The sequence below is a fragment of the Naegleria fowleri genome (assembly GCF_008403515.1).
Source record: "Naegleria fowleri strain ATCC 30894 chromosome Unknown tig43, whole genome shotgun sequence".
In the NCBI taxonomy this organism is placed as follows: domain Eukaryota; phylum Heterolobosea; class Eutetramitea; order Acrasida; family Naegleriidae; genus Naegleria; species Naegleria fowleri.
Window position 1 is genome coordinate 403,487 of NW_025407975.1, and position 14,670 is coordinate 418,156.

General features: G+C 36.8%; 7 protein-coding genes across 7 annotated transcripts; 4 read left to right on the plus strand and 3 right to left on the minus strand.

Moving 5' to 3' along the window:
• Window positions 1–120: 120 nt before the first annotated feature.
• FDP41_005159 (uncharacterized protein) lies at window positions 121–1,564 on the plus strand (the record flags this gene model as incomplete). The annotated part of the gene is made up of 2 exons (XM_044708653.1): window positions 121–208; window positions 264–1,564. 2 exons carry the CDS (start codon window positions 121–123, stop codon window positions 1,562–1,564), a joined length of 1,389 nt encoding a protein of 462 aa, XP_044560545.1.
• Window positions 1,565–1,838: 274 nt separating this feature from the next.
• On the minus strand, window positions 1,839–2,918 carry FDP41_005160 (uncharacterized protein; the record flags this gene model as incomplete). The annotated part of the gene is made up of 4 exons (XM_044708655.1): window positions 1,839–1,957; window positions 2,062–2,377; window positions 2,619–2,703; window positions 2,818–2,918. 4 exons carry the CDS (start codon window positions 2,916–2,918, stop codon window positions 1,839–1,841), a joined length of 621 nt encoding a protein of 206 aa, XP_044560546.1.
• Window positions 2,919–3,296: 378 nt separating this feature from the next.
• Window positions 3,297–5,821, plus strand: FDP41_005161 (uncharacterized protein; the record flags this gene model as incomplete). Its single annotated transcript, XM_044708656.1, has 9 exons — window positions 3,297–3,709; window positions 3,761–3,792; window positions 3,864–4,364; window positions 4,422–4,567; window positions 4,642–4,885; window positions 4,944–5,060; window positions 5,117–5,253; window positions 5,311–5,323; window positions 5,376–5,821. 9 exons carry the CDS (start codon window positions 3,297–3,299, stop codon window positions 5,819–5,821), a joined length of 2,049 nt encoding a protein of 682 aa, XP_044560547.1.
• Window positions 5,822–5,903: 82 nt separating this feature from the next.
• FDP41_005162 (uncharacterized protein) lies at window positions 5,904–8,347 on the plus strand (the record flags this gene model as incomplete). The annotated part of the gene is made up of 6 exons (XM_044708657.1): window positions 5,904–6,112; window positions 6,170–6,868; window positions 6,922–7,132; window positions 7,206–7,336; window positions 7,381–7,638; window positions 7,702–8,347. The coding sequence occupies 6 exons, from the start codon at window positions 5,904–5,906 to the stop codon at window positions 8,345–8,347; spliced, it is 2,154 nt and encodes a 717-aa protein (XP_044560548.1).
• Window positions 8,348–8,356: 9 nt separating this feature from the next.
• FDP41_005163 (uncharacterized protein) lies at window positions 8,357–9,969 on the minus strand (the record flags this gene model as incomplete). Its single annotated transcript, XM_044708658.1, has 2 exons — window positions 8,357–9,670; window positions 9,727–9,969. The coding sequence occupies 2 exons, from the start codon at window positions 9,967–9,969 to the stop codon at window positions 8,357–8,359; spliced, it is 1,557 nt and encodes a 518-aa protein (XP_044560549.1).
• Window positions 9,970–10,797: 828 nt separating this feature from the next.
• On the minus strand, window positions 10,798–11,703 carry FDP41_005164 (uncharacterized protein; the record flags this gene model as incomplete). The annotated part of the gene is made up of 2 exons (XM_044708659.1): window positions 10,798–11,297; window positions 11,355–11,703. 2 exons carry the CDS (start codon window positions 11,701–11,703, stop codon window positions 10,798–10,800), a joined length of 849 nt encoding a protein of 282 aa, XP_044560550.1.
• Window positions 11,704–12,021: 318 nt separating this feature from the next.
• Window positions 12,022–14,628, plus strand: FDP41_005165 (uncharacterized protein; the record flags this gene model as incomplete). Its single annotated transcript, XM_044708660.1, has 5 exons — window positions 12,022–12,387; window positions 12,492–12,498; window positions 12,559–12,964; window positions 13,023–13,266; window positions 13,363–14,628. The coding sequence occupies 5 exons, from the start codon at window positions 12,022–12,024 to the stop codon at window positions 14,626–14,628; spliced, it is 2,289 nt and encodes a 762-aa protein (XP_044560551.1).
• Window positions 14,629–14,670: the final 42 nt, after the last annotated feature.

Here is a 14,670-nt window from a genome sequence, read left to right on the forward strand (position 1 = left end):
ACTTAATTTGAAGGCAAGTATTTATAACTCAAAAGCTGCGTTTTAGTCTAGCAGACAAATCAAGATCATGTTCACCAAACAGAACATTTTAGAAAAGGGATGTCCTGTTTATAAAAAACAATGCCACCCACACCAAAGAAGAAACCGACCTTAGAGGAAATATCACAACGTTTTCATCTACCCCTTCAGAAAGCTGCCGATGACATGGGTAAGTGTATTGTATTATCACATCCTTTTCCTTACCTCGCTCAAAATTCTTTAAGGAATTTGCCAAACTCTGCTCAAGAAGTTTTGTAGGCAATACGGCATAACCAGATGGCCATACCGAAGAATTCGATCCATACTCCTCAAAGACAGTGATTCATCCGTGGTTGATGAGGAAGTTTTCAAACTCAAGGTGGCCGATTTCGTCAGAAATAATTCAGAAATAATTTATTCGCCCGAGAAGGATATCGACATCCCAGAGGGCTCTGCATCCGCTTCAAATTTAAACATGGGCCATTCATTGAATCATGATCACTCTACTCACAGTCTTACTTTTCATTCTTCTCATCAAAACCTCAACAACAACCATATTTCCTCGACCTTACCATCATTTCCTCAACATTCTTCATTTTCTCCTAACAACGATACCACACCAATGATTTGGGTGAATAACTCATCACCTTCACCGCCCCATACCTATATTCAAAATATAACTGTTCAGTCAAATCAAGAGCAATCAAACCTGATGGTCTACTCGCCACAGCCATCATCCACCTCTACCACTCAGTTTTCGAATGTAGCAGGAGACATTTTCTCTGCATTCTCCACTTCCCATGAGTATTTCAAATCGGAAAATTATACCGCAAAACCAACACCCAAGTTGATGAAAGCCAATAGTCATAACTCCATTTCATTTTCAAATTATAAGGAGACGCCACCACAACCTTTTCACTTCCAAGTCAGGCCACCTGTCCTTGAAAATTCCTCAAATTTACTCCAAATGCCAATTTCGCCTGTCCAAAACCAACATGTATATTCACAAATGAGCAGTAATAGTATCAGCTCATGCAGTAGTAGTAGTAGCTTGAGTGATCTTTCAGCCTCTTTTTCAAACCAGGTGGAGATTGATCTTGATAGTGCCTTATTGAGAAGAACTTCACAAAATGGAGCGAGACCACCACCACCTCTTAAAAAGAGTTCCTCGCTCACTGCAGTCATGCAACCAAAAAGGATTCAAAAGAAGAAAGAAAACTCTATAAGCACCAGTGCAGGGAACGTACAAAATTTGCTCCAGAATGTATCGAGCAGTCTATCAACAAATGTGTCCACCATTACTCCCTCCATGCATTTTACAAGCAACGAACAAGGTGTTTTGCGTCCCCCTCATATTGAGAATTTTCATAGTTCCCCTTCAACTCTGCAAATACCAAGACCTGTATTTGTGAAATCCAAATCTCAAGGTCATATTGGAATTCAAACCAAGCTTCTCCCAAGCTTGAACGAGTTGTTTGGAGAGAGATTTGTTGAGGAGACAAAACCACACCTGAACTCGTCCTATCATCCAAATCAAGAGCGTTAATTTCACAAGCTAGACTTGGGATTTCTGTGGAATGATACTAAAAGAAATGTGAGTAAAAGAATTGCAGTTATTTCATCTTTTCGCTGTCACACGAATCATCATCAGCCTTCTGTCAACTGATAACAAGAGCAACACTAAACGTACCAGCAAATTTGAACATCATATTTAATGGCATGTATATGTACAAGTGTAACGTAGAGATAAATACTATTTCTGCCACAGCTACTATTACTTATCAAAATTGGCAAAGATAAAGAGTTTTGTGATAAAAGTTTTATCCACAACATCCTCCATTTTTCTTTGGCTGTGGTTCGTCAGGGAATTCAGTGATACCTGTACCAGTATTGAAGGGTGTATCCTCTTCCTTTCCTAGAGCATTTCTTGCAATGGTTTCTAAATAATGGAATCCAATCATGAATTTAGTTGATGATAATTTCACACGAGTTGCGAATTTCAGAAATAAGGTTGTCATTTACAGAGCTCAACCAAATACTTACGAAAAGCTTGTTCCACGTTAGTACCATCTTTTGCTGAGCATTCAAAGTAAGGAATGTTACCCTTAGCTTTGCACCAAGCAAGAGCTCTCTTTTGTGGAACGACACGTTGTGGTTCCAGGTCAATCTTGTTAGCAATGACGACAAATGGGAAGTTATCTGGATCTGGTGGGCCAGCTTGTATTAAAAATTCATCTCTCCATGAGTTAATGTTCTCAAATGTCTTTGCTACAGTGGCATCAAAAACGAGCACACAGGAGTCAGCCCCTCTGTAGAAAGCAACTCCCAAAGATTGAAAACGTTCTTGACCAGCAGTATCCTGTTAACAATGTTATTTGAGAAGGACCAAACGTTGATTATTATTTTGGTATTCGAATAACACATGTGTTGAATGCAGAAAATTGCCGATATTTCACAAAGCAACCAAAAGAGTCATGTCATCATCACAACACCATCGGAAATTGAGAAGGGTGTGTTACGTAAATTAAAACCCATCACGAGAATGTGAGTAGATGCCCGAAGATATTAGAAAATTGTTGCCTCACTCCTGTAGTACGTACCCAAATTTGCATAGTAACAAGACGATCATCTACCATCACTTCCTTGGTAAGAAAATCTGCACCAATGGTAGCCTTGTATTGATTACTAACATCATTTCATCGTCAACAAATAATCACCACAATAACAAATAATAATCATCACCATTGCGATGATTAAAAAATGTTCAGTCCATCAATAATAAAACAATCAACAACACACCTAAATTTCTTGTTCACATATTGATTCATAAGACTGGTTTTACCGACACCAGAATCACCAAGGATAATCACTTTCAAGAGCACCTTTTTTCTTGAACTCATTTCAACAGCAGCTTCAATAACCGAAACGAGGCTTTCCAAGCGAGAGAATTTTTTTCAGAGTGGTTTCTCGGAGTATTCACTCTGCTTTCATGACATTAGAGGACCACTCATTGTTCAAAAAACAACAACATCATGAGTGGTTTTACTTTTTGAATATTCTCTCTAGGCGAACAGTGATAACCGTTCTACCTGAAAATTTTCTTCAAAGATCAAAAGGAAAATCATCTCAAAAAAATCATCCCCTATTCCGAAGGCACTCTCTCACACCGCATGCTGGCTCATTAAAACCAAAATCCACACAGCGGCAAGAACTAAAAACAATTGAATTGATTCATTCTTTGAATTGCAAGAATTGATCATATTTATTGGAAATTGAAAATGTCGGCAAATAACAATAATAACCTTCAAGTTTCCTTGTTGCACGATTCTGATAATGATGATGATGAAAGTAGAAATTTAAATAATAATAATAACAATAGACAGAGCATCAATAGCGTTCAAGATGATAGTTTACCGTCAAATACTCGTGTAATTGTAGAGACTCCAACATTCTTCTCTCGGTCCTATCGATTTTTGAAGCAAACAGTTCTTCCTCAAGATATTGGAGAAGATGATACCATCCAATTATCATTGATCCAAAAGTTTTTAAAGTACAGAGTCTTTCCAACCAAAATGGTTGTTGACATTCTTCAAGTCTTTTTGGTGATTTTATTTGTTTCTTTCTATGTATCCGAGTTCAAAAATTACAAAACTGACATTTCAACCTCATTTGCCAACTACTTCCTGCCTCCGTAAGTGTTGTAATTGAAAGAGAAATAATTGATAACAATATATTTTTGAAGTGGATTTGAAGGAATTAAGGAAAATGACGATGGTACGTGGCGTGTCATGCTTTTAATTGATACTCAACCTTATTTCAAATTTGAAAATAATAATTTAAATAAGGTTTTTATACAAGTTATATTTACAACGTGGACGACTTGCAAAAGAATATTCAATCGATTGTGTTAAAATACTACTCTGTACAAGAAGATTCTGTGAGTGTGGTAATTCCGACTTCGCAAGATCTTGTCAAATTGCATGTGCTAATGTTAAAAGAAAATCCGAGACAACTCTTGTCCAATGAAACAGTGTACGACTCAGATCCCTCCATAGTAGACTGGAGATTTATTGCAAGAGGTGACATTTCTTCTGTTCTTTTCTCAGACACTGTTGAGGTATTTGAAAATTTAACAAAAGATGACCCATTAGGAACTTTGTTTAATGTGACAGGAGAAGAGTTGAAGTATGTTGTGGACAGAATCCAACATATGGAGCTCTTTTTCAAGATCATTACTCTCGATACAAGTTTGCCAGGTTATTCCAGTTGTTACAAATGGACAGTTCAGTTCAATTTCAAATTTTTTGGAGGTGGAAGAGTAGATTTAAGATTGAATAGAAATTATGGTAGGTACATTCTATGGATGGTACATGCATAGACAACTTGCTAATATTGATTGATAGAAAACTGTGTTGCAAATGATTCTGATTTTTACATTTCAATTTTTAAGAGACCCAGAGGATATGTAGGTCTCTTTGTTTGTCTGATATCTTTTCTTTCCCTTGTGTTCTATTCCAAATCCGTAATCACAAGAGTGAGGGTGTTTTATGTAAGTATAATGTTCTAACAACAAAGTATATATTTATTCAAACAATTATTAAATAATTGTTTATTTCTAAATAGAAACGAAGAAAAACGAACAGAATGCTTACAATTTCAACTTTATTGTCTGAATATTTGGGATTTTCGCTTTTCATAGTATTCCTCAAAGATTTTCTGCTCATTCTTGGATTTCTTGCAATGATCATTAAAACGGTTACAAACGAAACAATGGACGTTTTTTCTCAGACATGCCTTGGTGTTGGATCCTTTTGTTCTCTCATTAACTTGACCAAGTATTTCAATTACCAAGCCAAGTTCTATTTAGGTGAGTAGACATGAATATTTGTTTAAACCAAACAAGTTTAACATGACTCTTTTTACAGTGGCAAGAGCCTTTACCAAATCCATTCCAACTGTATTGAGATATGTTGGAAGTATTTCTCCAATATTTGCAGGATTTGTTTGTTGTGGTGTGATGTGGTTCGGTTTTTACTCTAATTGTAAGTACTTCATTTATCTATGATAGTGAGGAAGATCAATACCTGCATCTTTAAAGACTTCAGAGATGTTGATGGAACTATGGTTACATTATATAGTGCCATGCACGGTGACAATTTGAGAATTGTTTTCGACAAGACATTTGCGTTTAGTTTATTTCACAAAGCTCTAGGAAGATTGTATGTCTTAATCTTCGTAAGTAGAATTAACATTTACATTGATGAATGACTCTTAATATCATTATGATCACAGTTATTATTATTTAGTAAGTAACAATACATAGAGAGTTCATTTTACGAGCATACAATGCTTGATAGTTTGTGCCATTGTGAACATTTTCTTATCCATTGTTCAGGAATCTTACTCGAATGTATTAATGAAAATTACAGAAGCAGGAGGTGAAGACGAAGCAGTGACCATGATCAAACAAAAAGAGGCAAAATTGGATAATCTCACAAGTCAGACCTATCTCAATCTCAAGACCATGTCTGAGAGATCTGAAAATGGTGATGATGATGAAGAGGATGAACAAGATGACAATGACAGCAATTTGTTACCTGTGAACCTTCTTTTCTCTCCACGACCAACAAGAACCACCTCTGTAGAGGACAAGAGTGAAACTCTATTCATTAACTCCCTCAAGAAAGCAATCTATGTCAAGATGGAGCATCAATACTTGGGCCAGATTCCAACCAAACAGCTCGACAATCTGAAAGATCTCATACATCAATCTAATGTCTTGATTTCTAAATTTGCAAAATAATGCCACCCACATCAAACACCCGCCATTTCAATACAACAATTTTCGATTCGTAATTCTCTCTTTTTTTGACTTGTAGCAAAAAATGAGCGATTATGAATTTGATGATTTTGAGGACGATTTCGAGGACGATTTCGAGGAAGATGAAACTCCTTCTCCTCAGGCCATGATGGTGGTTTCATCCAAGCAGGCTTCAGCACAGTCAATGATTCCAAACAATTCAAACCTTACTCCAGCTAGTACAACAACACTTAATACAGCAACCATTCCGATGTCTTCGTCGGGATTCAATAGGTAGGTTGTAGTGACAAATTCTGAAGAAGACTGTTTGTATATCACCGGAACAATTAGAGAGACAGAATATCCAGTCATTAAGAATCAAGAGGAATCGTTTAAAGCAATCAAAATTAAACCAACACTTTCAAAAGAGGAGAAAGAGAGGCTAGAAAAGATTCAAAAGAAGTACGATAGAGCAACAAAATTATTGGAACTCATTTCGCTTGACAACATCTCCTTTGAAATAATTGATTTGCCGCCTCTTTCAGATTATGAAATGTATCAACGATCTTTTGGCAAAGATACAACACTCAACACCTCAACTCAATGTCCTCCGATCGACGAAAGAAAAGAAATGGGAATGAATACAATTCCACAAACTCAAGTTTCTAAAGGAGTACAAGCTCCTGAAGACATCGGAATTTCAAACAAAAGTACTCCAAAAAATAGCATGGACAAATTCAAATTTAATTCCTTAACACTTTCAAGATTTTTAAAAGCTGTCTACCCAGTTTGTGACAGAATTTTGGAATCCAACACAGACTCAAAATCAACCAGTGAAGATGCTAAGAAGAGAGAATCAATGTTTAAATTCAGCTCAAATTATTCTGTGTTTTCAACTCCTTTAACAAAGGATCGAGAAGTAAGAGAAATTACCTTTACAAAGGACAATCAAATGCTTGTGTGTTATGGGCCCTCAAAATCAGAATCTTGTATTTTGGAAGAGGGATTGATATGCATTTGGGACCCTCTAAACGAAAGATCTCCAACAATGTAAGTGAAACACTTCAACAATGATATGAACAAAAAACTCTGACCTTCAAAAGATGTCTTCGATGCGGATCAGAACTCACCTCTGTGTGCTTTTTGCTTGATCGCTCTCATATTGTCATTGGAGGATGTAAGGATGGCTCAGTAGTAGTATGGGATTGCAACCAAAAACCAAAAACGATTCAAATTGGAGATACTTTTGTTTCAACAATATTTCCCTCTTTTTCGACAGCTAACATGTTTGGAGAAACCCATTTATGTTCAGTGGTAGGTACAAATGTTAGTTTTAATATTTGAAGAGACATACTCTTTGACGTATTTTCCAATTCACACTGTACAGACAAGTGTGAAATCAATCAGCGCTTCCCTTTCCATGTATTCCAAAGAGATTAGATCAATGGGAGATTACTTTATCTCTTTAGACGAAGCAGGAAATGTTATATTTTGGTTGGTCATGTTTCTCTCTCAACAGTAAGTTTGTTCATTCCGAGTTGCATCATCAAAATTCTTAATAGGAGTAGTAGTTTGACCGACTCAGAGTTTGGGCTAAGCATTGGAGGAAAAGTAAAACTTGTAAACAGTGGAAGAATGAACATTTTTGGAGAACCTTTATTGGACATTAATTTAAAACGAGCTGATATTGAAAGAGAAACAAGTCTAGCGGCAACCATTCTTAAAGGAATCAACTCAATAGAGCAGATTGAACACAACTCTTTTATTCCTTCAATATCTGCTGCTGCTTGTTTAGAAATTGATCCTGACGACCCATCTCAGTAAGTTATTGACATTTCATAAATTTATTTTCTTTGACATAAATACACAAAACCTTTGAAAAGATTTGTGGTGGGAACAGATTTTGGGCAAATATTACGTAGAGGACGATTTATTGAGAATGTAAAACCGTACAATAGCGTCAAACGAAAAGACGGATATTCTTCAAACATTCATCATTTAATGTCCCGAGTGACATGTATGGATTTCTCTCTTTTTATGCCCCAGTATTTTCTTGCCGGATTCGAAAATGGTCAATTTGCCATCTATTTGAAAGGGTATGAAGATCCAATTATAAGTTTCAAAAACTATTGCAATTGCTGTGTTGTTGATGTCAAATGGAGTTCTGTGGATGCCTCACAGTTTTATGTGCTCACCAGTGAAGACGATCTTATAGTAATTAACCTTTCTCAAAACGATATTGTTATTGCTCAAGAGAAAGTCACTCTTAAGGGACACGAGAAAGACAGAGTCAACCGTGTGAGCTGCAAGTTAGGAATTCTAAGCCTCTCACAAAAAGATAAGGCTCAACGTATTGTTGTTAGTAATCAACAGGAACTAATGAAGTCACTCAACAAGAATGACAGAGTGGCAATTGGATACATAGATGGACGAGTGGATTTACATTGGATAGACACTCCTTCAAAAATTGTCGATCTCAAGGAATCAATCTCTAAAGTTTCAAAAGAAATACAAAGCTTTATTACCTAAAACTGGAGATTACAGAGACAAATTGTCGAATTGGCTCCACTCTTCAAACTCCTTAATGGCAGACTGCATTTCATTTTCAATTGATGCTAGCTCGTCATCGTCAAATTCGTCAATATGTTTCATCTGAGTTGATGGAGTAATTATACCATCTTTCTTCGAATCAGAATAAACGATGGGTGAGACGTTTGAAGATGTACCAGTGGATTTAACCGGAGAGGTTTTAGAAGCACTGGTTGGAGTACGTCGATAAGGGGTTCTATCTTTTACAACTGAGGATTCATCAAAAAGTGATTCAATAATCATGCTTGCTTTGCTGTCAACCGTTCTCCTTCTCTCATGCGTTGACGAATTGTTGTGTTTTGGAGATATGGAGTAATCAATATAATTACTTGAATGTTTTTTCAGATAGGGTTTTGGAGATCCTGAATTGTTAAAACGAGGATCAAATTCATACAGCTCTTCTAAATCTTTGTCAAAAGATTCAATCCACAGAGAAGCGAGCTCAAGAGACTTGGGGTTAATAATTGGCTTGAAAGTACATTCCTTCATTTCAAGCTCATCAATATCATGTTTCATTTGCTTAATCCTGTCTTGACGTTGCTTTTCTTTTTGCAACCTTCTCTGAAGAAATGATTCTACTTCAAATTTCTTTTTGTGAGCATTTGGACCTTCATTGACGTTGAAGGAATTGTGATCTTCTTGTGATTTCCTTGGAGAGTACAAGGGCTGTCGTTCAATGTGCTTTGCAAGATCTAAGGAATGTCTGTTGATATGGGGTTTAAACGAATATTTATCCTCCTCATCCTCCTTTAGCTTAGCTTTTTTCTTTTCTGCTTCGGACTGACGCTCCATAACCTTTTTGTAAAAATCAGTCTCTGAAGCCTTAGTTTTGTTTTTTTCATCATCGGTACTGTTGGAGCTTGTGTTGTGTTCAGATGTGTTGTTCTTTCTTTTCTCTTTTTTCAAATTTGAAGAATCTTCGTCGTTTTTCTTTTTCTTTGCATCCTCATAGAGTCTCTCAAATGTATCTAAGGAAGCTTCTTGCTCGGTCCGATGTTTTTGGGCAAGCATGGCTGACTTTTCATTGATCTTGGGTGAAAAATCATATTGCTCGTCATCCACACCAGAGGGCTTTTGCCTAAACTCATCAAACCTTTTTTCCCATCCCGAAATTGGCCCACTATATTCTTTCTGTTCCATCTTCTTCATGATGATGAATTGAGATACTAAGGAGAGAGGAGCTGGTTTTGCTGATATCAGCTCTTCCTCTTTTTGGGCTTGCTTTGCTCGCATCTCCTCCAAATTTTGGTCTACTTTTGATTTCTGTAACGATCAATGTTGAGGATTGCCAGTGAATTCATACAAACCTCAAAACTTACCCATTTGTTATTGAATTCATATAAACTCTCTTCTCTCACGAGTTTTTTAGCCTTTTTTGAAATTGTCGGCTGAAAAGTACATTCATCATCACCTCTAGTCTCCATTCTTTCTCTTTCCTTCATCAGTTTTTGCTCCTTTTGATCTAAAAACTTTCTCCCCCTCTCATAGAGGGATTCCTTCATCGTTAAGGCATCATGTTCTTCCTGTTCGTCGGTCGTAACTTTTGAATCATTAATGCTCATTTTTTTATGAATGTTCTTTCATGACCGTTATCGTTCAAAGCAGTTTTGGTCCGATTTAAACAACTCTTGTAAGCTAACAAAATACATTTCCTTGAATTGACGACTGTTGTGGATGCACAATGAATTAAGAGCTCACATTTGGGACATGCGCTACCATCACACCTGCACATTGAGTCAAGCCAGCACCATCATCACTAAGATTGCAAATTTCGATTGAATGTTCAACCCATTTTCGATTGATGTGGCGCCATTTTGATTTACAAAAAAATATCCATATGGAACAAACTGAGGGAAATCCAGCAAATAACTTGGCTCTTGTGAGGGTAGGTGAGAACCCGATGATTCTTCGTTCTTCATCTTTTTCATACAACAACATTTGGATTCCGAAAATCATCATGACGGAAATGATGTTGCAGCATTGTGATATGCCTGAGGATATGAGGATTGATTGTGTTGAGACAGTTTCCTCAGCAATTGAGACAGCATTGGAAAAACAACCCCAAAATTATGAAAACGCTGCAAAAGCAATTAAAATTCAAATGGACAAAAAGTATGGAAAATCGTGGCATTGCATGATCGGAGAGGGATTCGGGTTTTCCATAACACATGAAGCAAAGAACCTTCTGTATTTATACTTTAACGGGAATCTTGCTGTACTTGTATTCAAAGGTAGGTTATGTGCAAATACCTGCGTCATGTTTACACCCTGTTAGCATTGTAAATCTTTAATGTAAATAAAAGTGCCACCAAAAAGGAAAGCCAATCGTTGTCAAAGAAATAAATTTTCAAAATTACACAATGATCAAGATTTATGGCTGTTTCTTAGATTTACTTCTTCTTCTTATTCTTCTTGTTCTTCTTGTTGTTGTTGTTTCCGATGGCTTCTTCTTGTTTCCTCTTCTTTGAGCTTTCGTCTTGCTTTGGAGCTTGCTTCTTTGGTGATTCCTTTGGAGTTTCCTTCTTTTGAGCTTGCTTTTGTTGTTGCTTAGGTGGTTGCTTCTTCTCTTCCTCTTTCTTTGGTTGCCCGGCCTTCTTTTGGACCTCATCCAAAATCTTCTTGATTTCTGCATCGGTAGCTTCTCTTCCGAGTTTCTCCTCAAGGGCACTAACTTTCTCCATGACAATTTCAGCGACTTCATCATCGATTTCCTCATCATCCTCATCCTCTTCACCACCCATTGGAGGTTCAACTTCATCTTCGTCAGTCAACTCCTCAATTTTAGTGGCAGATTCAGTGGACTCGTTCAAATCTGGCTTGAAATCTTCGTCATCCTCATCTTCATCTTCTTCCTCCAACATTTGTCTCAAAATTTTGTTCTTTTCTTCATCTGATTCATTTCCATCAGCCTCTTCATCGTCAATGAAAGAATAGCCGCCATACTCACCTTCTTCGTCCTCTTCGCCGACCAAGTTGATGTAACCAGTAACGTGAACAGCAACATCATCTCCAGCAGTAGTCTCCAAAGAGAGAGCGACATCCTCGCTAAAGTTCAAATCAACAACAACAGATTCCTTCTCCTTTCCAACAAGGGTGCAAACAACAAACTTGTTATCTTTTTCGCTGTCTTCATCATCAACAGTGTGAACATAGACTCTAGTGATTGATCCCTTTGGAGTATCCTTAGCAAGAGCAATAGTAGAGAGGTGGAGAACAACTTCACCGAATGGGATTTCAAAGGTTTGTGGTGGGCCAGTCTTGATTTCTTGACCAAAGAATGAGAAAATGTTGGACATGTTGTGTGTGATAGAGATTGTGTATTCAAAGTTAGGTTATTTTTTTTAATGCGAAATGTTCAACAATTTTGAGCTCCTTTGTAATAAAATATTCTGGCTGCGTGTGGGTTACGACTTCCTCGAAGTCAGCGATTTGATCTCAGCTCACTGTGTATTTGGTCATGGTCTTCTGTTGAAAGTATTGTGCCTGGAAGGTTGATGGTTGTGCAACATTACGTTGAATTTTTCGTCTTCAAGAATTTGAACGAACATTGTAGTCCAACTGTGTTCTTCAATCGTATCTTGCAAATCTTTGTTGAAGAAGAAAAAAATTAATTCATGAACGCATCTTTTCGATCCGATATGACACTCTCTTCGGAATCAACATTGACATGGAATGGAAGCTCAAAGAAACGAAAAAGTATGATGAATAACATATCGGAGAATGTTGATCATCACACTGATGAAACTTCAGTTTCAAACGATCATTCGAATATTAATACTAAAACGAAAGAGGAATTTAAAGTCATTAAAAGTTTTCCCAATAATGCAGCTAAAAAAACAAAACTTTCCTCGAATGAAAAATATTTAAAAATTCAACAAGAAAGAAAGTCTCTTCCAATTTATAGTGCTCGAGACGCGTTAATTGAGGAATTTAAAAAAAGTAAAACAATTGTAGTAGTTGGTGAGACTGGTTCAGGAAAGGTATGTGATTTTCAAATGAGGTACAGCAACACCAAACAAAGGAACGAATTCTTTTTAAATTGAAATTCCAATGATTGTACAATTTCATGAACCTGTTGACACAGACAACTCGTACGTAAGAAAAATTTGATAATTTTTCAAAGTAAAATTCTTTAACCATGTGTATGAAAGAAATTCCACAATTCATTTTTGAGAGTGGTATTTGTGGAGAGGGATGTATTGCAATTACACAACCAAGAAGAGTTGCTGCCATTTCAATTTCTAGACGTGTCTCAGAGGAAATGAACATCAAACTAGGAGAACAAGTTGGTTACACAATTCGTTTTGAAGATGTGTCGCATCCGCAAAAAACAAGAATTAAGTATTTAACGGACGGTATGCTGCTCAGAGAGTCACAAATAGATCCTCTACTTAAAAGATACTCTGTAATTATTCTTGACGAAGCTCACGAAAGAACTTTGCATACAGATGTTCTGTTTGGTGTTGTGAAACGATTGTTGAGCCAACGAGATGATTTAAAAGTTATAATCATGAGTGCCACCTTAGAGGCTCAAGCTTTTTCTAAATTCTACGACAAGTAAGTTCTCATTGAGAAGGTGCATTGAATTGGTTGATCCAACCAACACAACAACTAGTGCCAAGATTTTATATGTCTCTGGTCGTCAATTTCCTGTAGAAATTTATTATACAGAACAACCAATTGCTGACTATGTAGATGCTGCAATTACTACAACTTTTCAAATCCACTTGGATGAACAAACAGAGCAAGGAGAATCCAAAGGAGACATTCTTGTATTTTTAACAGGACAAGAAGAAATTGAACAAGTGGCCAAATTGTTGGAACAAAAAGCACAACTTCTTCCACCTGAATCACTTAAGGTATGTTCATCACCATCATGTTCAAAATTCTAATTCCAAAATTCTGTTAATTAATGATATAATAATAATCCTTATTGTTTAAATGTTGAAATCAAGTTAATGGTATGCCCTATCTTCTCTGCCTTACCCTCAGAGAAACAAATGGAAGTATTTGAACCTGCCCCTCCTGGTTGTAGAAAAGTCATTCTCGCAACCAACATTGCAGAAACATCCATTACCATTAATGGCATTCGATTTGTCATTGATACAGGTTTTGTGAAATCTAAGGCTTTTAATCCGCTCAATGGAATGGAGTCTTTAGCTCTCACTCCAATATCCAAAGCCTCTGCTCGTCAAAGATCTGGTAGAGCCGGCAGAGAATCGAGTGGAAAATGTTATCGACTCTACACGGAGGAAGCTTATCACGCTCTAGATGATTTCACATTACCAGAGATTTTGAGATGTAATCTCTCTACAGTGGTTCTTCAACTTAAATCGATGGGAATTGATAAGGTACACAAATTTGATTTTATGGACAAACCTCCAAAAGAGTCTCTCAAAAAGTCGCTTGAAACTCTTTATCATTTAGGAGCTTTGGATGATAAAGGATCACTCACTGAATTGGGAGTAAGGATGGCAGGTTTCCCATTGGAACCAATGTTTGCCGTCTCTTTGTTGAGATCGACAGAATTTGGATGTACCAAAGAAGTTCTCGATATTGTTTCCATGCTCTCAGTGGAATCCATTTTCTATGCTCCTTTTCATAAACGAGAGGAGGCTAACAAGATTAAGATGAAATTTGTCTCACGAACAGGAGATCATTTAACATTATTGACTGCCTTTCGAGAATTTAATCTAGTGAAAAAGAGTGCAAAAGAAGATATCAAAAAGTGGTGTTTTGATCACTACATTAATTACAAATCCATGACCAAAGTATTGGAAGTGAGAAAACAACTGAGAGACTATCTCCTCAACATGAATATTGAAATTGTTTCATGTGGGAAAGACACGACTATGGTTCGAAAAGCACTCTGTGCTGGATTTTTCACAAATATTGCCGTTCGAGTGCCCAATAAGAGAATGTATCGAACGGTGACTGATAATATTGAGGTGAGAGTTCATCCTTCCAGTGTTTTACAAGATCCATTTCCTGATTGTGTTCTATTTAATCAAATGATTCTCACAACCAAACAATACATTAGAGATGTGTGTGCGATTGATGGCGATTGGCTCAAAGATGTCGTTCCTCCTCAATACAGAAATTTGTTGGGGACTCAAACTGCAAACATGCTCAAAGAGACACAAGAAGCCAAACAAACTGTGGAAGAGAGAACGAATAAGAACAAACAGCAACAAACATTTGTTGTGAAACACACACCCTAAGAAAGGTGTATTCATTCGAATGATTATTTGTTTTAACTGTGT